Source organism: Bos indicus, chromosome X (assembly GCF_029378745.1).
Source record: "Bos indicus isolate NIAB-ARS_2022 breed Sahiwal x Tharparkar chromosome X, NIAB-ARS_B.indTharparkar_mat_pri_1.0, whole genome shotgun sequence".
NCBI lineage: Eukaryota > Metazoa > Chordata > Mammalia > Artiodactyla > Bovidae > Bos > Bos indicus.
In genome coordinates, this window is record NC_091789.1 from 65,085,107 (window position 1) to 65,105,118 (window position 20,012).

General features: G+C 37.9%; 1 protein-coding gene across 9 annotated transcripts in view; it reads left to right on the forward strand.

The window, feature by feature from the left end:
• The window catches only part of PAK3 (p21 (RAC1) activated kinase 3), a 295,510-nt gene that overhangs the window by 216,327 nt on the left and 59,171 nt on the right, over positions 1-20,012 (forward strand). For 8 of the 9 annotated variants that reach the window (XM_070783965.1, XM_070783962.1, XM_070783963.1 and 5 more), the window contains 6 exons: positions 855-955; positions 5,334-5,378; positions 6,515-6,668; positions 8,160-8,197; positions 12,591-12,722; positions 14,892-15,057. In XM_070783965.1, the coding sequence (XP_070640066.1) occupies positions 855-955; positions 5,334-5,378; positions 6,515-6,668; positions 8,160-8,197; positions 12,591-12,722; positions 14,892-15,057 (636 nt within the window). The remainder of the gene's footprint in view (positions 1-854; positions 956-5,333; positions 5,379-6,514; positions 6,669-8,159; positions 8,198-12,590; positions 12,723-14,891; positions 15,058-20,012) is intronic. The other variant, XM_019956272.2, reaches the window with a different exon arrangement.

The window sequence follows — 20,012 nt, forward strand, 5'->3', positions numbered from 1 at the left end:
TTACTGATCACACCATTGTGTTTATCTGGGTCATGAAGATCTTTTTTGTATAGTTCTTCTGTGTATTCTTGCCACCTCTTCTTAATATCTTATGCTTCTGTTAGGTCCATACCATTTCTATCCTTTATTGTGTCCATCTTTGCATGAAATTTTGTGTCTAGGAATGACCTGGAATTAATTCAGTAAAAAGCAGCAATTTGTTCTTATTTTTTGTTTTTTTTTTTTACTAGCAATGTTCTGGGTAAGATATGATTTAAAACATTTTTAATGATAAAGAGAGACTTGCAACATTATTGATTTGCAATAATGTTCTCACTGACAGAAGACTAAGCATCTGTTAAGATATGTTTTGTAATGTAAACATGTAAATTTTAAAAGTTCTAGTTACTTGATATTTAGCTATGGTTTAACATAGAAACACTTATAGATAAACACATATAGATAGTTTAAGCACTTTTCTATTCATTCTTTCTAATAGTAAAGGTTAGCTTTACTTGAGTCTAATGAATTTCTTCTTTAGTAGGTGATATTTGATTCAGCAAAGCCAGTTAAATACAATCTACCTAGATACCTGTTGATTATATCATTAGACTGGTAAAAGATATAAATCAGTTTGACTACAAGTTTTGTTTGAATTGGATTTGGAAATTTGTAAATTATTTGGACCTGACATTTTGTCCAACTCTCGGCCACTTACTTATATAAAATTATAAATTCTGGAGTTAAGTATTGTTATAATTGCATTGGTCTCAGTTGTCATTCAGCTTTGTAATTATTTTGATGAACCTAACTGTACAACTTATGGATGCCAAAACTTTATCCCAAGTAAATACATGTTAACATTTTGCCTTTAGCCAATAAGAAGAAAGAGAAAGAGCGCCCAGAGATCTCTCTTCCTTCAGACTTTGAACATACGATTCATGTGGGGTTTGATGCAGTCACCGGGGAATTCACTGTAAGTAAGCTTCTTATTTTGTTTTGTAAGGCATGAAAAAATTCCTTTGTGAAAATCGGTTTCAAAGAAGAATTGCCACGTCCCAAAATATCAGACTTGATGTTTTTGGTGATTTCAAGGAAGATGGACTTTGCCTAGTCTATCACAGGTGGAACTAGAGAGTGGCTTTAGAACTGGAAAAATTATTTTGTTCATCATGACAAAAATGTCTAATTGTGGTTAGCCTTCAACTTGATTTAAAATGCTAATTTGCTATGGCACAGGAAGCGTAGTCTAGATAGACTCAACTTGACATTGTTCTTTATCACTTGTAGTGAATCAGAGAACCATTGACTCAACTTGGCCAATGAAGACAGTCTATCTGAATAATTCAGGCTTTACATTGGATCCTGGATTACCTAGATAAATTAACCACACTAACCAAAAGTCTCTGTAAAATTGACCTTTTTTTCCCTTTGATTTCAAGAACATAGCTTACTTTTAGGCCTATATACAGGTATATTTTATAGACATTCAAAACAACAAACCTCATGTTTCAGGAAGAAATATTAATGGGTGTATTGTGTGCTTTAGTGGTTATATACTTACTTTATATTTGTATATATATAATATTTGTATATATACTAAATACCAATAAGAATTTCCCAGAAGGCTATAGCTATAGATCCAGTCTTTCTTTGGATATTGGTAGTGCCCAAATGGCACATAATCTCAGATCTATGATATTTTATGCCTGTTTTTTTTTTTTTTAAAGATCTAGCATTTTTCTTTTAGATGGATGAAGGAAAAGATATGGGTAGAAATATGTCCTCAGGAAGATCAAGTACTTTTTCATACTAGTAAGGACCTCAGTCAAAATGTGCATTTTGAGATAATGAGTAATTTTGAATGCATTCTGGAAAAAAAACCTTTAGTAGAACCATCTCCATTGATTCTTGGCTTCTTAGAAATTTAGATATTAAATAAGTAAATTTCCTATTTCATAACATGATGGTTAGTGAGTAGACTTTGTCATAAGATTAAATTTTTGAAAAGAAGGAACAAATTAATTTGATTTCGAGAATCAAACCATGTTTCTAAATTAACAGACAAGTTATCTTTTTTCTTAATTCCGAAAGTAAGCTGTGTGAGAATGAAATGGAAATTGATTAAACATCTTAGTATTGTAAAATGATATAAACTTATTATATGTTCTCAGTAGCAAGTAGAAGAGAATGTTAAGAAGTACTGACATTAATAAAGTTGAGATAATGGTGTAACCAATTTCATCATTGAAATCAGAGACATTATTTAAATGGCTTTGAATTTGAGCCCAGTATCTGTTGTTTGCCATATTTGAGAATATTCTGTTAGCTACACTTAGAAAATATAACCTCACTGTCACTGCTACCACCATTATCACCACCACCAAAACCAACAAATCTTTATATATTGTTATTTTGAATAATCAGAACAAGTTTAGATTTTAAAAAAATCATAGAGATGATGCTTTTTTTCTGACGTTTGAAACAGTAAAAGCACTTAATCATTAAAAGTTTTCTCTTAAAACACTTCACTTATTTAAGAGCTCTCTTCCCCAGTTTTGACTTTTTGTTTTCTATGTGCTTTTCTTCTGTTTTATTGTCTTATTTCATATTTCTCTTATCTTTTATTCTTCCTTTTTGTTTTTGGATGTGAAAAATTTCCCCTCCACTGTTCTCATGTGATATAGTCTGGTTCCTTTCCAGTTTTTAAATATTTTTCCACTTTTTCCTACTTGTCTGACATCTTATGATACAATTTTTTAAATTTATTATTATTATTATTTTTTACTTTACAATATTGTTTTGGTTTTGCCATACATCAACATGACACAATTTTTCTATCTTTTCTTTCCTTTGTTCTTTATGGGTTTTGAATGGAAATGAAAGAAAGTGAATCACCAGCATTTTGCTGACTGTAGATAAGTCGTTTTCACTTTGCTATCAATTAGAACCCAAAAAAACAATCAGAGCGGTGTGGGGTAGCAATATGTGATGCACAGTCTTTCCAATCATGAAAAACAGCTCAATGCAACTGAACCAAACCAAACAATAACTTTTCCCCTCTTCTCAAAAATCTAATATTGAAATAAAGTGTTTGATGCAGTTGTTAGAAATCCACTGAATATGGATAAGACACAGGCTAAATTTGGAAATCTGATGTACTTTATTGTCATCATGATAATCTTTTATAACTATCTGACCCCACGTTTTTTTTTTTAAATACCAAATTCTTTTTTTTTTACTATCTTAACCTGTGATTTATATTTACTGACTTTAACAATACCAAACGATAATAAGCTTTTAAAAGTCATTTTATTGGTAGGATTTAGAATTCAGTCTTAATTGCCCCCATACCACTAATTGATTATGTATATGTGCGTGTGCATGTGGAGGGGGAGGGACATAGTACTAAATTTTCCCACTGCAGTTGTTGAGGTTGAATTTTGAGCAATTGGTTGAACTATCTAGTCCAGTTGTGTCCCAAGGGCCTGTTACTTAGAATATTTGGACACTGATTTGGTGTATTGCTTGGTGCTTATCCTTTGACTAATCGGCCCATAAAACCTTGTACACTTGATCATATGCTTGGACCTTGAGGTTAAAATTAGGTTGGGAGGTGAGATTTGGGGTATGAAACTATTACAAGTCCTTACCCTTTATCTTGCCATTTTTGTCCCAAATACTTCAGAACTCCCCCTTCCAGACCTCTAGACCTGTGACGGTCGCTTCAAGTCAATCAGAGGGAAAAATGGTATGAGTGATATAAATAATCATTTCTTCTGATAAGATAAATGCTTGGCCTGTTGTATCATGCTGCCATTCTCCTGGACTACACTGGATAATCCCCAGCTTGATGTATATCTAGTTGTTATTACCTACATGGTCAGGCCTTGACATGTGCTCCTGCTTCTGATGCTCACACGTCTAGGTCTTCATGAGCTATCTAACTTCTGGGGTTTGTACCTCAATTTGGAGTAATGAGATGGCTTTCCGTTTACATCCCTTTGTGGCATACATTCAGATTTAAGTGTTAGGTCTCATTGATGAACTGGTTTATCTCAACTTAAAAAGGGAAAAAAGACCTTATGTCACCAGCATAGTCACATGGTAAGTATAGTTGTCTGGAGGATCTTTTGCAGTTGACAGCAGTTATTCCTGCTGTCTAGTGATCATATGACTATTATCACAAAAGTTTAGAAGTGCCATGAGAATGTATAGTAACTGCAAATATTCTAATGATTATGGTAATGATCATGCCAGTGATGTCTGCTCTAGTGGTTATGTGCAATGCATACCTGGTTTTGTAACACTTCATAACTCCTTTGGCCATTACAGTATTAACCAAATGCTATTAATTGCACTTAGAATCAGAACTGGGATCATGCATGGGCTCCTGAGTTCAAACTTTTGGCTTAAAGCTTTAGCATCAAATTGCGTGATGAATGCATGTAAAAGTGTCCTTTTCACTGTGCTTGGAGTAACCCCAAATGCCAGGAATCAAAGACCTCTATCCCAAATCAAACCAGTTGGGTCAAAGCATGTTTCTGTAGTGTTGTAAATAATATCTTTATTTAGACAAAGGTGTTACCTTATATCTGATCTTATTATGTGGGAAATGGGACTTTGGAACAGCAACATTAAAATGGAGATTGTTCATAATATGGTTTGAAATGAAATGGTTTCCCTTCCCTGGTTTAAATGACTCAGAAATTCAAACACAGAGTCTGGCTGTGTGGGAAATCCTTAATCTAGTTTTTTCTAAGCCAGCCATGACTTTAGCTCCAAAATACAGAAAAATCACTTTAATGAGGTCAAGGTTAAATTCAGCATCACAATATAACTCTTCTTTGAATTTTAGCCATACAGACACTTCCCATGTGAAACTGAAAATGGTTCACCAGAATTGGGAACTGAAATTTGTAAGTTCATCACATGGCCACTGGCTACCTGTGATCACCCAGTTGTAAAAGACAACTTACAAATTATTGTTGAAGCTTTTCATGATGCCATCCTTCTTTCCTCCAAATTCATGTTTCTGCCTTTTAGTAATTTCTCTAGCCATGTAATGGTAACTCTTACAATTGCTTATTTATGGAGGAAGCATCTGGCCAAAACTGGAATTATTGCATCCAAACTTTGGAACATTGTCGTTTTCTCTGTTTTCTGGAATCTGTTGTCCTGTAGGCTGCCCTGGCCCTGATGTAGTTAATGCCTCCCTATTCTCACAACCGCCCCGCTTTAGAAGGGATTTCCCCTCCCCATTCAGACCCATTGGTTTCATCTCCTCCCACCTTCTAAGTTGTCCCACATTCTGTTTTAACTTTCTTTTCTTTCTTTATTTACGTCCATTACAGCCAGATCTCTATGGCTCACAGATGTGCCCAGGGAAGCTCCCAGAGGTGCGTCACAGGCCCAAAAGAAGCTTGCATCAAAGTGCTTCTTTGAGATGTCATAGCACTGCAGCAGCAGGTTCATGTGTGTGCAGTAGAGTTGTTGCTTGGCTTATCTCACTTTTTTGTTGTCATTCCCAAACTCTGGAGGCCCACGTCACACATTGTTTTGCCGAGACTTCATAGGACAAAGCCACGTAAATTGTGTCTAGATGCACTTCAGGAATAGTGTGTCTGTTTTTCGCTCCAAGTTGCTCTTGGAGGTTGGATAATTATGAAATGGGGGCATCCGTAGGCCGAACATGTAGGAAAGGATGCAAAGCTCACCTCCCAGTGTAATCTTTGCAATTCTCCTTGGTTAGAGTGCCAAGTACTCCCTCCTCTCTGCTCTAAATGCTTTGGATGATTGCAAATTTTCACAAGGCTTGGTTGCCACAGTCCCCAGGTTCTATGTGGCCGATGAATGAAGCAGGGAGGAGGGGATAGAGGGAGGAGAGGAGAAAGCTGCAGGGAAGATGCCCAAAGCAGCCTTTACTATTTAGCACTCCTGTGGTTATTGCTCTGCCATGATTCTGTTTTTGTCTCCTCTCAATCCCTCTTTATATTAAAGTTCTAGACCCCCCAAAATTGCATTTCATAATCACAAAATATGAACTGACCAAGGGTGAGGCTTTCCTTTTATTCTAAGAGATATTCTGATTACAACATGCTCAGAAACAGCTTATGTTATTCTAGACATATAAAACCTATTGATCTGAACTATACTATGCTGTGCACAAATTTAGAGAAGTCTTGCTATGTCTGCCCTGAGTCGCCAGAAAAAAATAAGCTAAGCCGTAAACATCATTTCATGGATGAGCAGAGTTAATATGGAGGTGATTTTCATGCGCTTTTTTTTTTTTCTATCACAGTCATACTCCCACCCACCCTTTTAAGTTGGATCCTAGTTTTACCTATGTGTTTTAATTAGAGAAGAGAATGATTGCATTATTAAGTTACTAACTTTAAATCTAGAGTGTAACTTCAGTTTCCCAAGTGTAATCCTACAGGTAGCATGGGCTTCTTGGTGAAGAACTTTACTGGAACATGAAAATGCAGCTGCCGAATGTTCTGAGCTGCCATTCTTTCCCTTTGGTTGTCCACAGGGAATTCCTGAGCAATGGGCACGATTACTCCAAACCTCCAACATAACAAAGCTGGAACAGAAGAAGAACCCCCAAGCTGTTCTAGATGTTCTCAAATTCTATGATTCCAAAGAAACAGTCAACAACCAGAAATACATGAGCTTTACATCAGGAGGTAAGAATAAATCTAAGATATCAAAAAGTAAAGGAGAAGGAATTCCCTGGTGGTCCAGAGGTTAGGACTCCATGCTTTTATTGACACGGGCCTGGGTTTGGTCCCTGGTTGGAGAACTAAGATCCTGCAAACTGTGCAACACATCCAAAACAAACAAAAACCTGAAGTCATTTCAGTCTCAGAACTTTAGGATTAGAACAGAATGCTTGGAGGGCATTTGAAGACAGTTCAAGCTCTTTTTCCAAATGACTTCAACATAAGTCAGCCAGAGGATAAGTTGGAAGTTGAAGTTGATGTTAGGAGATTTATGGTACTTGAGTGATTTTAGAGCTCAAACAAGGAAATTTTCCAGTGAAGTAGTAGTTGTCAGTTTGAATCAGCAATCACAATTGTTGTTTTGTCTCTTCACTGGCGTGAAGACACTCAAGTCACTTAAGATCAGGCCTTGCGAAGTGTTCATGAAATAAGAGAAGTCTGGATCAAACCCTGGTCTCTTGAAATTAATTTTTTTATCCTTTTGATCATTGAATTGCACCATGATGACACAGCACAAATTTTATGGTTGCTGGATTATTTTGATCAGACCTCAAAATCAGACTTACAAAAAAGACATATGTCTTGGTATTTATAAGAAATCAAAATGGCTGTGTTCCTCCTACCTTATTTCAGCTTCATTTGCTAGCATGTGACCTGGCCTCTGACACGTTGATGTCCAAATTTGCACTATAAACAACTGGAGAAATATACCAAAGAATAATTTTACATTTTGAAAAGGATAATCTGGATTGCATCTCTAAAACAATTTATTATTTTACATCTAAAGGAAGAAGAGAATACTATCATTACAGCTCCAGCTAAAAAGAGCCCCTCCCTCTTGGCATTGGTTTTAATACATAGGGCAGATTTCAGAATTTATTCTTTATTCCATGTTGCCACTTCTTTTTAACCATTTTTATGTGTCACATTTTCTCAGCTTACAAAGATGAGATCCTGAAAACTAGGTTAGAACTCAATAGTATCTGAGTTACTGCTGTATTCTGAAACTCACCATGTGTTTTCTTGATGCTCTCATGTTGTGACTAATAGCATAGGAAGGGGAGGGAAGGAGCAGAAGGGGAAAAGAAGGCAGGGTGGAAGGAAGGAAGGAAGGGAAAAGAAGGAAGGAGGGGAAGAGGGAAGGAGGAAGCTGAGGAAAAATTCTGAATATAGACGAGTAGAGTCATACCAGTCAGGAGTAGGTAATCTCAGCATTGCTCAGTATAGGTGCAGTTCACTGGAGGCCTTCATTAAAACCTATAAAATGGGGTGGCGAGAATGTGATGATGCAAGGGTGTGAACTATTTTAACAAAAATGTCATTTGTCATGATATCTATTTAATACTGAATTGACAATTTTCCTTCTGGTCAAACACATGCGGTTTTTTAGAGCATAGTCTCTCAATGAGACAGTCTTTATAAAACAAAGGTAATGTCTTTATCTTCACTTTTCAGATAAAAGCGCACACGGATACATAGCAGCCCATCCTTCGGTAAGTGAAAAATTGAAAATGGTCTTGTATGATTGGTATTTCTGGTGGTCCAACAGAATATAATTGTGCAGGACTAGTTTTTAAATACACATAGAGTCTTTTAAAAATAGTTTAAGAGGTATAATTTAGAATGATAAAATTCACCCTTTTAAAGTGTACAGTTTGATGCGTTTTAGTAAATGTATATACCTGTGCCACCGTCACCATAATCCAATTTTAGAACATTTTCATCACCCCAATAAAGTCTCCCAAGTCTGCCTAAAGTTAACCCCATCTACCCCACCCTAGCCCTAGGGCATCACTAATCTGATTTTGTGGATTTCTCATTTTGGACATTACACATAAATGAAATAATATAGTATATGACCTTTGGGGATTGACTTTTCTCACTCAGCATATGACCCAATTAAGTAAGTCTTATCACTGTCTCCATTTTACAGATGAGATTCAGAGAGGTGAAATAACTTGTCTAAGGCCATACCACTAACATCTTTTGGTGTCACCTGTTCCAACAAACTGAGATGAAGTGGGGAGGGGATAACTAAAGGTCCCATAGATAGTTTCCAGAGAAGTGACTGGAAAATAAGGAACTTAGCTCAAGGGCCTTGAAAGTGCTATAGTATCTGAAAGAATACTCATACAGAGAAAATCGTCTTAGACAAGGATTCTCTTTGTATGAGTTTCATTTTGATGACCTGATAGAAATAATTTCCTGCCCTGCCTGCTTCCTTAAGAGTGAAATATTCTAATTAGCATTAGTGAAAGTTTCCTAACTGCTTATTCAGAGTCATGGATAATCAAGCTAATTCTTCCTTTTATAAAGGACAAATGCTGGCCTGCTTGATATCACCCTGGGCAGTCAGTGTGACAGCAGTACAGTAAATCATTATTGGTGAAAATTAAAGACTTTCAAATAATATGGCAGTTCCTCAAAAATTTAGAAGAAAATTACCACAGGATCCAGCAGTTCCACTTTAGGATATATACCCAGAAGAACTGAAAGCAGAGTCTTGAGTAGGTATTTATACACCCATATTTGTAGCAGCAATGTTCACAGTAACCAGAATGTGGAAGCAATCCAAGTGTCCATCAACAGATGAATGAATAAACATTGTGGTATATCCTTACAATTGATTATTAGTCAAGCTTAAAAAGGAAGGAAATCCTTACATATGCTACAAGATGGATGAACCTCTAGGACATTATGCTAAGTGAAACTATCCAGTCACAGAAAGAAAAATACCATGATTCTGCCTATATATAAGGTACCTAAAGTAGTCAGTATCATAGATACAGAAAGTGGTTGCTGGGTGAGGTAGAAATGGGGTGTGGTTTAATGGGTACAGAGTTTCAGTGATGAAAAGAATTCGGGGGATGGATAGCAGTGATGGATGCACAGCAATGTGAATATACCTAACTCTCCTGCACTGTACACTTAAAAATGGTAACTTTTATGTTATGTCTATTTTACCACAACTAAAGAGAAAACTTAAAAGAATAAAGGCTCTGGACATAAGTGTTTAGTCTTTTCCTCCACTTACAAGCAGAGGCCACTTTGGGAAAGTGGCTTGATTTCTGTGACCCTCTCTTTCCTCAGCCTTAACTGGGAATACTAATACTTGCTTCCTAAAACATGTGTGACTATTGAATATGATAATGCATATAATATACTTAGTACATTTCCTAGCACCTACTACGTCTTCATTAAATGTAAGCTACTACTGCTGCTGCTTTTATATGGCAACAAGGACGAAAACTCATTCTCTCCACACATGAGACTTGCATGAGGCCCTGGTACTGGTGCCTTGCTCAGAATTCTCAGAACAGAGCAGAAGGTAGCCCTCCTGTTCTTACTGCTCATTGCCCTCCTGCTGCTTCTTTGCTATGACAGCTTCCTGGACTCCATTGAAAATAGCACATGAAGGAAGATGATAACAAAGTGGGAAAGACAGAAATGCCAACCTTCCATCATCAACACATACTTTACCTCCCTTGACTTAATTACTGTCATTATTGTGCAATACAAGATAGGTATGTTGACAAATAGTTGTTATCTCTTTAGGGAGGTCAGTTATTTTGAACACCAACTTCCTAGGATGGTCCATTGGCCTTATTTTTAGCTTGCTTCTATTGGTTTTACTTGTAGAACTAAAATTAACTCTACATAATGTTCAAAATATTCCATCAGATCAGGAAAGAAACTGATGAACTCACTGTTTGGAGTTAAGAACAACTGGATATTTACTTTAAAAAACACGTATCTATCAAGTGCCTCCTTGTCAAAAGTAGGAAATTTAGAGCCCAGTCGAGTAAGGGAAGAGAAGTATGAACATAAAGAAGCGTAGTACCATATGGATCATGTTACACACCATAAAATATGTCCATTTTCTATGAGAATTCAAAGAAAGGAGCTTCCTTTTATCTGGGGAGGGATAAAGGAAGCAGGCCCTTTTCAAGGGCTTAAGCTCAGTGCCTAGTACAAAGTATGCACTTGGTACATATTTTGAACGTTGAATTAGAAAAATGCTTCATAGAAAAGGTGGAATTTGAACTCGATCCTAAAGTTCAGATGCGATTGGATCTGTGAAGATACAGAAGGGTATTCCTGGCAAACGGAAAGCATGATAAAGGGCAGGGTAGTGAAGAGAGCAAGGGGACAAAGGGGTATGAGTTTGAATGAAGACTAAGATGCAAGAAAAGGAATCATAGGAGTTCATCTTTGAAAGTTAGGTTGGAGCCAAATCATAGAAGCCCTTAAATAGTATTCTAAGGAATCTGGTCTAAGTAAGTGTATAGGGGGAAGCCCTTGAAGTTTTGTGGAGCAAGAGAGTTAAGTTATTAAAGCTTATAAAGAGTGATTTGATCACACATGTTCAGAAGGAATTAAGGACAGAAGGTAAGACTGGATGAAGGGAGACCGACTGGAGAGATATTGCAAGCATCCAAGCCCAGAGGTGATGTGGGCCTACGTGAGACAGTGGCAGTGGGAATAGAGATTAGATTTAAATTCCAGAGATATCTAGGTTACTAATTAGATGTTGGAGGAAAGGTTGATAATTGCAGGTTTTGAATGATATGTGGGTGTCCAAAAAGATGAGGACATTATCTTTCAGGAGGTACATATTTCTGTAAGAAGATGCTGAGTTTCCCATCAGGCAACTTGAGTTCAAAGGGCTGGCCAGATTTCCAGATGGAGATAATTGATTAAACTACTTGACTAAGGGTGGGTTTCTATTGATCAGATGAACTAAATTTGGAACCTTAAGGTCACGTTGGATCACTTCTTTCAGACTCAGTAACTTAGGACTGGGGAATTGTACTTTACGTACTTTTTATGATTTTAGGGGGAGATTGTACTTCACACTGCTTGTGCTTTTGTTGCATTAGAAACACTTCCAGTAGACCTAGCTATCCTATAGGATGTGACTTCATGGGATTGACTACGCCTTCTAGACATAGTCTCAATTGTTTATAAGTTTCAGCATCTTCTAGTAGCCTGGATGGGAATCAAAATAGAAACAATGTTGTAGTCACTAAATCTGTTAAACTAATGGCTATATAATTAATATGGAGTTAATGAGGCCTCCCATAGTTGTAGGAATCTGATTTGCTTCTCACCCATCACAGCTTCTTTGGTATTAGTGTTATTAAACACTAAATACCTTTCAGGGACCTACTCTTCAATCTGAGGCTATTTTGACTTTTGTGTATATTTATTGTACTATCAGGGCTTCCCAGGTGGCGCTAGTGGTAAAGAACCTGCCTGCCAATGCAGGAGACACAAGAGATGTGGGCTTGATCCCTGGGTCAGGAAGATTACCTGGAGGAGGGCATGGCAACCCACTCCAGTACTCTTGCCTGGAGAATCCCATGGACAGAGGAGCCTGGAGGGCTACAGTCCATAGAGTCCCAGAGAGTCAGACACGACTGAAGTGACAGCACACACACACACACGTTTATGCCATATCCAGATGCATGCTCTTATCTTTAGGCACAAAATAGCCCTTTTCTTGTTGATAAACTGTCAGCAGTCAACACAGTGATAACCTGCCTGGTACAAATTCAAGGCTTTATTGGCAATTAATTTGATTTTTACAATATATTCATTGATTTAAAAAACATTAAAACTCGAAAATGTTACATGAATAGTTCACTGTTTTTGAGCTCAGTGGAAAATGAAAGGAATTTAAAAAATCTATGGTGCTTAAATCCTGACCTGAATTTATCTCTGAGTGTGGGCAGGTCCTGGCCACCAAACTGCAGACAGTTCTGCTGATGTGTAAAAGATGAAATTCCCTCCTATCCCTACATGCTTAAATATCTTATTTCCCTTTTCTCATTTCTGAAGAAAAACAATGAAGAGTTAATATCTGGTCTTTGTTTTTATCCTAAGAGTACAAAAACAGCATCAGAGCCTCCTTTGGCTCCTCCTGTGTCTGAAGAAGAAGATGAAGAAGAGGAAGAAGAAGAAGATGACAATGAGCCCCCACCAGTCATTGCACCAAGACCAGAGCATACAAAATCAGTAAGTCCCAAGTGACTGTTTCCAAATGATTCAACAGATGTCCTTTGAAACAATCCTAGAGTTCGAAATTAGTTGATGGCCCAGTATCTATTGAGCATCTGTGTTCCCAGAACTAGAATAAGTGAGTGAAAGGCGCTCAGTTGTGTCCAGCTGTTTGAGACCCCATGGACTATACAGTCCATGGAATTCTCCAGGCCAGAATACTGGAGTGGGTAGCCTTTACCTTCTCCAGGGGATCTTCTCAACCCAGGAATCAAATCCAGGTTTCCTGAAATGATAGCTCAGTTGGTAAAGAATCTGCTGTGATGCAGGAGACCCTGGTTCAATTCCAGGGTCCAGAAGATCCCCTGGAGAAGGGATAGGCTACCAATTCTGTTATTCTTGGGCTTCTCTTGTGGCTCAGCTGGTAAAGAACTAGAATATAAGATACAAATTTGGTTGGGGCTACTGTTTGGAGATACAGATTAGCACATGACAGTGAGAGAATAATGCCAAACAATATATAAATACGTGCTAAATTTTAAAACCATTGCAGAAGTTAAGCTAGAGAATGAAATCCATGGGAATCACGAAGGAAGTATTGCATCAGCAGAGGAACCAAGACCACAATTAGCACAGTGTGTTTGGGGACCTCAAAAGACTAGCTCCTGAGAGCTTTCAAGGGCAGTATACTTGAAGCAATGTAAAGTTCTTTTTTTTGATAGAAATCAGTTGTCTTTAAAATCTTATTAAAGGCTGAGGGGCAGGGTGGAGGGAGGGATGAATAGGTGGTGCACAGGAGATTTTTAGGGCAGAGAAAATATTCTGTATGCTACCATAATGATGGATACATGTCATTACATTGTTGTTTAGTCACTCAGTCATGTCCGACTCTTTTGCAATCCCATGGACTGTAGGCTGCCAGGCCCCTCTGTGGGATTTTCCAGGCAAGAATACTAGAGTGGGTTGCCATTTCCTTCTCCAGGGGATCCTTCTGACCCAGGGACTGAACCTGTGTCTCTTGCACTGGCAGGTGAATTCTTTCCACTGAGCCACCAGGGAAGCCCCCGTGTCATTATACACTCATCTAAACCCATAGAATGTACAACACTAAGAGTGAACCATATGGTTGTTGGATTGAAAGTGATGAAAAATAGGGTACTTGAATATCATAATTCTGTTGATCCAGTCTGTGTGTGGCCAAAAATGTAATAGCCCAATGCTACCTTTATTATAGTTTCCTCTTCTAGTTCCTCCTGCTTGACTTTTGTAGGTAAAAACAGTTCGGTAAATACCTCTACAGAAATTGATAGTCCTGGAGGCTGCCATCTCATATACAAGATGATGGGATACAGAGAAGGCATTTCTGGAAAGAATCAAGGGGGAAGGTCAAACATAAATTTTGAGAATTAGAAGAGGGATAGCAAGTATGCTGCTGCTACTGTTAAGTCGCTTCAGTCGTGTCCGATTCTGTGCGACCCCATAGACGGCCTCCTACCAGGCTCCTCTGTCCCTGGGATTCTCCAGGAAAGAACACTGGAGTGGGTTCCATTTCCTTCTCCGATGCATGAAAGTGAAAAGTGAAAGTGAAGTCGCTCAGTCGTGTCCGACTCTTAGCAACCTCATGGACTGCAGCCTACCAGGCTCCTCTGTCCATGGGATTTTCCAGGCAAGAGTACTGGAGTGGTGTGCCATTGCCTTCCCTGGATAGCAAGTATACTCAGACCCTAAAACTTTAGGAAAATGATGTAATTATCTAGGGTTATACAACTATTTAGTTACAGAATTTTCACTAGTATTTGTATCACCCACACTCAGTTCGTGATTTTGGATTCAAGGGACATTGAATTTATTGTTGTTCAGTGGCTAAGTCATGTCTGACTCTTTGCAACTGCATGGACTGCAGCACGCCAGGCTTCCCTGTACTTCACTTTCTCCCAGAGTTTGCTCAAATTCATGTCCATTGAGTCAGTAATTGAATATATTAATGACCTAAAAAATTGATACTTCTAGAGTTGTAATTGTAAAGGATACATTTAATAATTATAAAAGTACATGATGAAAAATCACTGTGTGTATTTTTTAAAAAAGAGTGAACCACATGTAAACTGCAGATGTTCAGTGATTCTGATGTGTCAATATTGGTTCATCAATTGTCTTTAACTTGGAACAAAACTTTTTGTTTTTAAGATCTACACTCGTTCCGTGGTTGAATCAATTGCTTCACCAGCAGCACCAAATAAAGAGGTCACACCACCTTCTGCTGAGAACGCCAATTCCAGTACTTTGTATAGAAACACAGATCGGCAAAGGAAAAAATCCAAAATGACAGATGAGGAGATCCTAGAGAAGCTAAGTGAGTTTTTTTCCGCCATCATCCGTTTCTTCATGAGAGTGTTTCTCATAAACCACTTTGAGTGGGAATTAAACCTTTAAAAATTTGAACCTGCTTGCAGGCTCCCTGACGTCATGAGATAAACAGTTTGAGATGCACTGTGTATTTTAAATCTCCACCCCCCCCTTACTCCTAATTACACAGAAACCAAATATTTTCACTTGAAAAAAAATCAATTTAGGGAAAAACTTCACTAAATGAATTAAGTAGTAAGTTTTATTTTAAGATTATACCTCCCCCCAAAGAGATGAAACAGTCTGATGAAAAATATCCTATGATCATACCCTAGGGGCACCCACCTGATCAATCATGATAGGTAATTCAACCTCAGAATCCAACACAGTCAATCAAAATGGGCAGCCACAATAAAATAGCCCTTTCTCTTAATTTAGGAACATTGCTATATGGACAGGAAGTCAGGGCAAACTGATGCTTTCAACCTCCTTCTTGCAGTGTTATTAGTGTATCCATGCTTGTGCATACACAGTTGCTCCATTTTACAAAACACTCCTTTTCCGGTTACCTTTCTAGGTCAGAGAGATTAAAAAAAAAAAAAAAAAACAAATTCTCTGTTGAAAAGAGCCAAAGTTCTGTGAAGCATACTCATTAAACTCATACTCCAAAAGCATCTAACAGATTGCAAGTTTTCTGCACTTTGTGCCCTCCGTCTAACTCATCCTTCAAACCTCAGCTCAAAAGATGCCTCCTCAGGAAAGCTGTCCTTGTCTCTCTCAGTATGAGTTGAGGGATCTTTTTGCTGCCTTTATCATGCGATGGTTTGATAGCATCACCGACTCAATGGACATGAGTTTGCACGAACTCCAGGAGTTGGTGAATGACAGAGAAGCCTGGCATGCTGCAGTCCATGGGGTCTCAAAGAGTCAGACACAATTTAGTGACTGAACTTTGAACTACTGTAGCAAATAATCCCACTGTACTTTGTCTTCTTCACTAGACCAGGAGCTCTTTAAAGATGAGATTGTGTCTTCTTTTCCCACATGTCCAGCTCTAATAAAGTGCCTGGTACATAAAAGGACTTAATGGATGCTCTTTGATTGAATGGGTGAAAAATGAGCAAACAAGTGCCTCTTCACCAGGTTCCTACTTGTCTGTTCTATGCCAGAGTCTTTTGGAGGAAACAATCAAAATATAATTTTCTGATATTAAGAAGCTTACAATTTTATTTGTAAGATAAAGTTTATTAGTGTGACACAATTAAAGAATAGGATGCCATCTTGTTCATGCAACAGTCCATCTAAAAGAACTCAGAAAAGGAAGAGAGCGGTGCAGGCTATAGGTCACAGGAAGACTCTGCAGAGGCGGTCATAGGGCCATTTTGCCCTCCAGGGGACATTTGGCAGTATCTGGAGACATGTTTATTCTCAGAGCACAGGAAATGCCACTTGCATCTAGTGGATAGAGGCAAGGATGCTTCTAAACACTGTAATGCAAAGGATAGGCTTCCTTCTTTTCTCTTCTGCATCAAAGAATTATTCAGCCCCAAATGTCAACAGTGCTGATGTTGAAACAATCTGAGACAGAGGTATTTGGGAAGGCTAAGTTTCGGGTTACAGTAGTCAGTAAGTGCTCAGAACTGGAATTGAGGGTTTAGCCAACTGACTTTACTGTACATGATTAAATATGCCTCTTTGGTGCTGATACCAACTATTTCCTGAATAAAAGCAGAAATAATTCCCATTTACTAAGTGCCTTCTCTGCTGGCCACTTTACATGCATTATCGAGTTTAATATTCACTGTAATTCCTTGTGGTAGATTTTCCTAGCCTCATTTTACAGATCAGTGAAAATAAGCCTCAAAAAGCTAAAGTTACCAGATCACCAAACTAATGCATGACGTACCCAGAGTTGAAACGCAAATCTCTTTGCCTTTGAAGCTTGTATTATTTCCCTTATTCAGTTTACTTCTGCATATGCCGGCTGTCTGTTTGTGTAAAAGGGATGAATAAAGGAAAGAATTGCCTGGATAATTTCAGTTAAAGTATTCTTGGAATACTTAATGCCTTAGTTTTCTTTATTTTACACAACCTATTATATCAGATTTTAAAAATGTAACAGCCTTGCTTTAGTAAAAAATGATTATTTGATACCTATTACAAATCTCACTAGATTTATTATAATGTAGGCACAGCCCATGCCAAAGTGGACTCCACTATAAGCAGGGGAAGTGGGAAGGGTGGCCTCACCTTCAGTCTCGGGAATCTGATTACTGTGAGGTGAGTAGCCCAGACCACAGAGCTGTCAGGCTGTTCTTCCATGCAGATAGCAATTGTGAGGGCCAGCCCTTGGGATCATTCATTAATGGCTGAAATGAACAGATCATCTTTCAGTTTTACACAGATGGATAGCCTGGGTCTGGCATGTTCATTGTGGTCTGGTCTGAATCTGATGGAAAATAAAGAAACCCCTACATTTTACTGAATTTTTTCAAAAGGTGCTGACTGTCAGCAAAATTGTGCAATCCTAGAAATTGTTTTCGGACTTCCCTCCTTTGGGCCCCACAAACACTTCCTTCTCGTGCCGCCCCCCAGCTGAAATTCCCCACTGAAAATTCTTTCTCTTAATTTACCCACAAATAGAGCCAATATGGGTTTAGAGAGTTCTTTTGTTTTTTGGTTTGGTTGTTTGCAGAAATCAGAATGTTCATTATGCTAAAGAGAAAATCTTTTCATGGTTGGACAACTTAGTTTACTTTATATGTAGGACAATACATTGATTGACTTTTCTGTCACTGAAACCACATCATGAGCCCCATTTTTAAATACTAGTATTTAGTGATTTCTTAAATCCTTCCTTAAAAGTGAATGATTTGTTTCTCATTTAGGAAATTGCTCCGGTTGGAAGTTTTTCTGGTATTGTTATCATTTTTTCCTTTTGATTTTGAGTGGCTGATTTTCGTCACTTTGTGCCTATTGTGTCACAATGTTTTTTAATCCTATCTTTAGTATAATTTATGAATATAAATTATAATGGCTCTGATGAAAGAGGTCACTGTAAAAGCTTGTTTTGTAATTCAGAATTGTAAGCAAGGTTTCCTGTCCACTTGTTTTGCATCAGTAGATGGCAGCACACACTCTCCTGTGACTGATAATGGACCTGGGGTGCCATTTTATTTGAATAGCAGTTAAATTCAGAAGCAGGAGCACATCAAAATGGTCGTCTTTTGGTAATTCTTATGGGACTTCCCTGATGGCTCAGCTGGTAAAGAACCTGCCTGACAATGCAGGAGACCTAAGAGATGTGGGTTCAATCCCTGGGATCCCCTGGAGAAGGAAATGCCAATCCACTCCAGTATTTTTGGCTGGGAAATTCCATGGACAGGGGAGCCTGGTGGGCTGCAGTCCATGGGGTTGCAAAAGAGTCAGACACGATTGAGCATGTGCACACATGTACACACAGTCCTTATGAAAGGATTAATTCCCAGTTTTTTTATTGTTGTTTTTATCCTGCATACCACAGAAATAAAAGTTGAATCATTTACTACCATAAAACCTTGTTAACTAATGCCTGCCAGTTGGATTTGGTCATAATTCAGAAAGTGGCTTGGGCTGAAGCTTGCTTACATTTGTTCCGTCTACGGAAAACAGTTTGCTCAGCAACTTATAGTATAACTTTCTTAGAAGACTTTAAACTATTAATAAAACTTTGGTTTGAAGTGACTTTAAAATCATCATTTCATTAAAAAAATTAAGTTCCAGGTCCGTACTAACCATTAATAGCTATCTTGAATAAGAGTAGTTCACAGTGTTATAGAAATCTGGGAGGCAATTTGAAAAAAATGAAATAGCAACTCAGGAATCATTAAATTAGATATAACTCAAGTAAAATATATGTATATATATATATATATATATAACACATTAGATATAACTCAAATAAAATACATCTCTGTTTTAAAATATGGGGCATTTACAAAATGGAATTCCTAATTTCATTTGCTTTTAATTCAACAGATATTTATTGAGTAACCAATGTATTCCACACACAGCTTTATATGAAAAGCACTGGGGATACAAGATGCATAAGACATGGCTCCTGTCCTTACGACATGATCTATAAGGGGATGTAAAATACATAGATATAGATAGAAGGATGATGGATTAAGTACAAAGAAGGAGAGCAAGAACAAAAGCAAGAAAAAAGCAGAAGTGTCAGAGAGAGAGAGAGAGAGAAGGTGCAATAGTAGTACAGAGAAGTTATTGACTTTATTCCAAAAAATCAAGGAAGACTTCCTAGAAGAGGCTTAACTGAAGCTGAGTTGAAGGATGCATAAGAACTTGCCAGGAAGAAAACTTAGAAGGACATTCTAGGCAGAGACTAGCACACAAAGGAGGTACAAAGGCATATGTTTGGGAATGTTAACTCATTCAATACCACTTGAATATAGAATTGATGGTAGATGTTGATACTAGAGTTTTAAGAGAAGAAGCCAAATCATGTAGCAGGATCCGATCATGAGCTGCAAGTTGTTCATTTTGGTGAGAGCATAAGGTTCTAGTGGGGGAGATGAAATGGAGAATGATGCAGGAGCCAGATAAGAAGGACCTTGGATTCCATGCCAAGGAGTTTGAGCTTTACCCTGTAGGTGTTAGGGAAGCCTCCAGGAACCCTGAACTGGAGAATCACTTGATCAGGTCTGTACTTAGAGCATCCAGATAGAGGTGTGGAGCCTAGACTGAAGTGGGTGGAGGCTGAAAATTTTGAGTCCAGTTAGGAGGCTGTTGGATAGTTCAAACAAAAAATGATGAGGACCCAACTAGAACAGTAGTAATGAGGAAATGATAGATTCGAAAGGTATCTAGGAGGTAAACAGAGATAGGCCCAGGACTCAGTAGAAAATACTATGTGGGGGTGAAGGTAAGGGATGAGTCAAGGTGATTACCAGATTTCTGACTTGG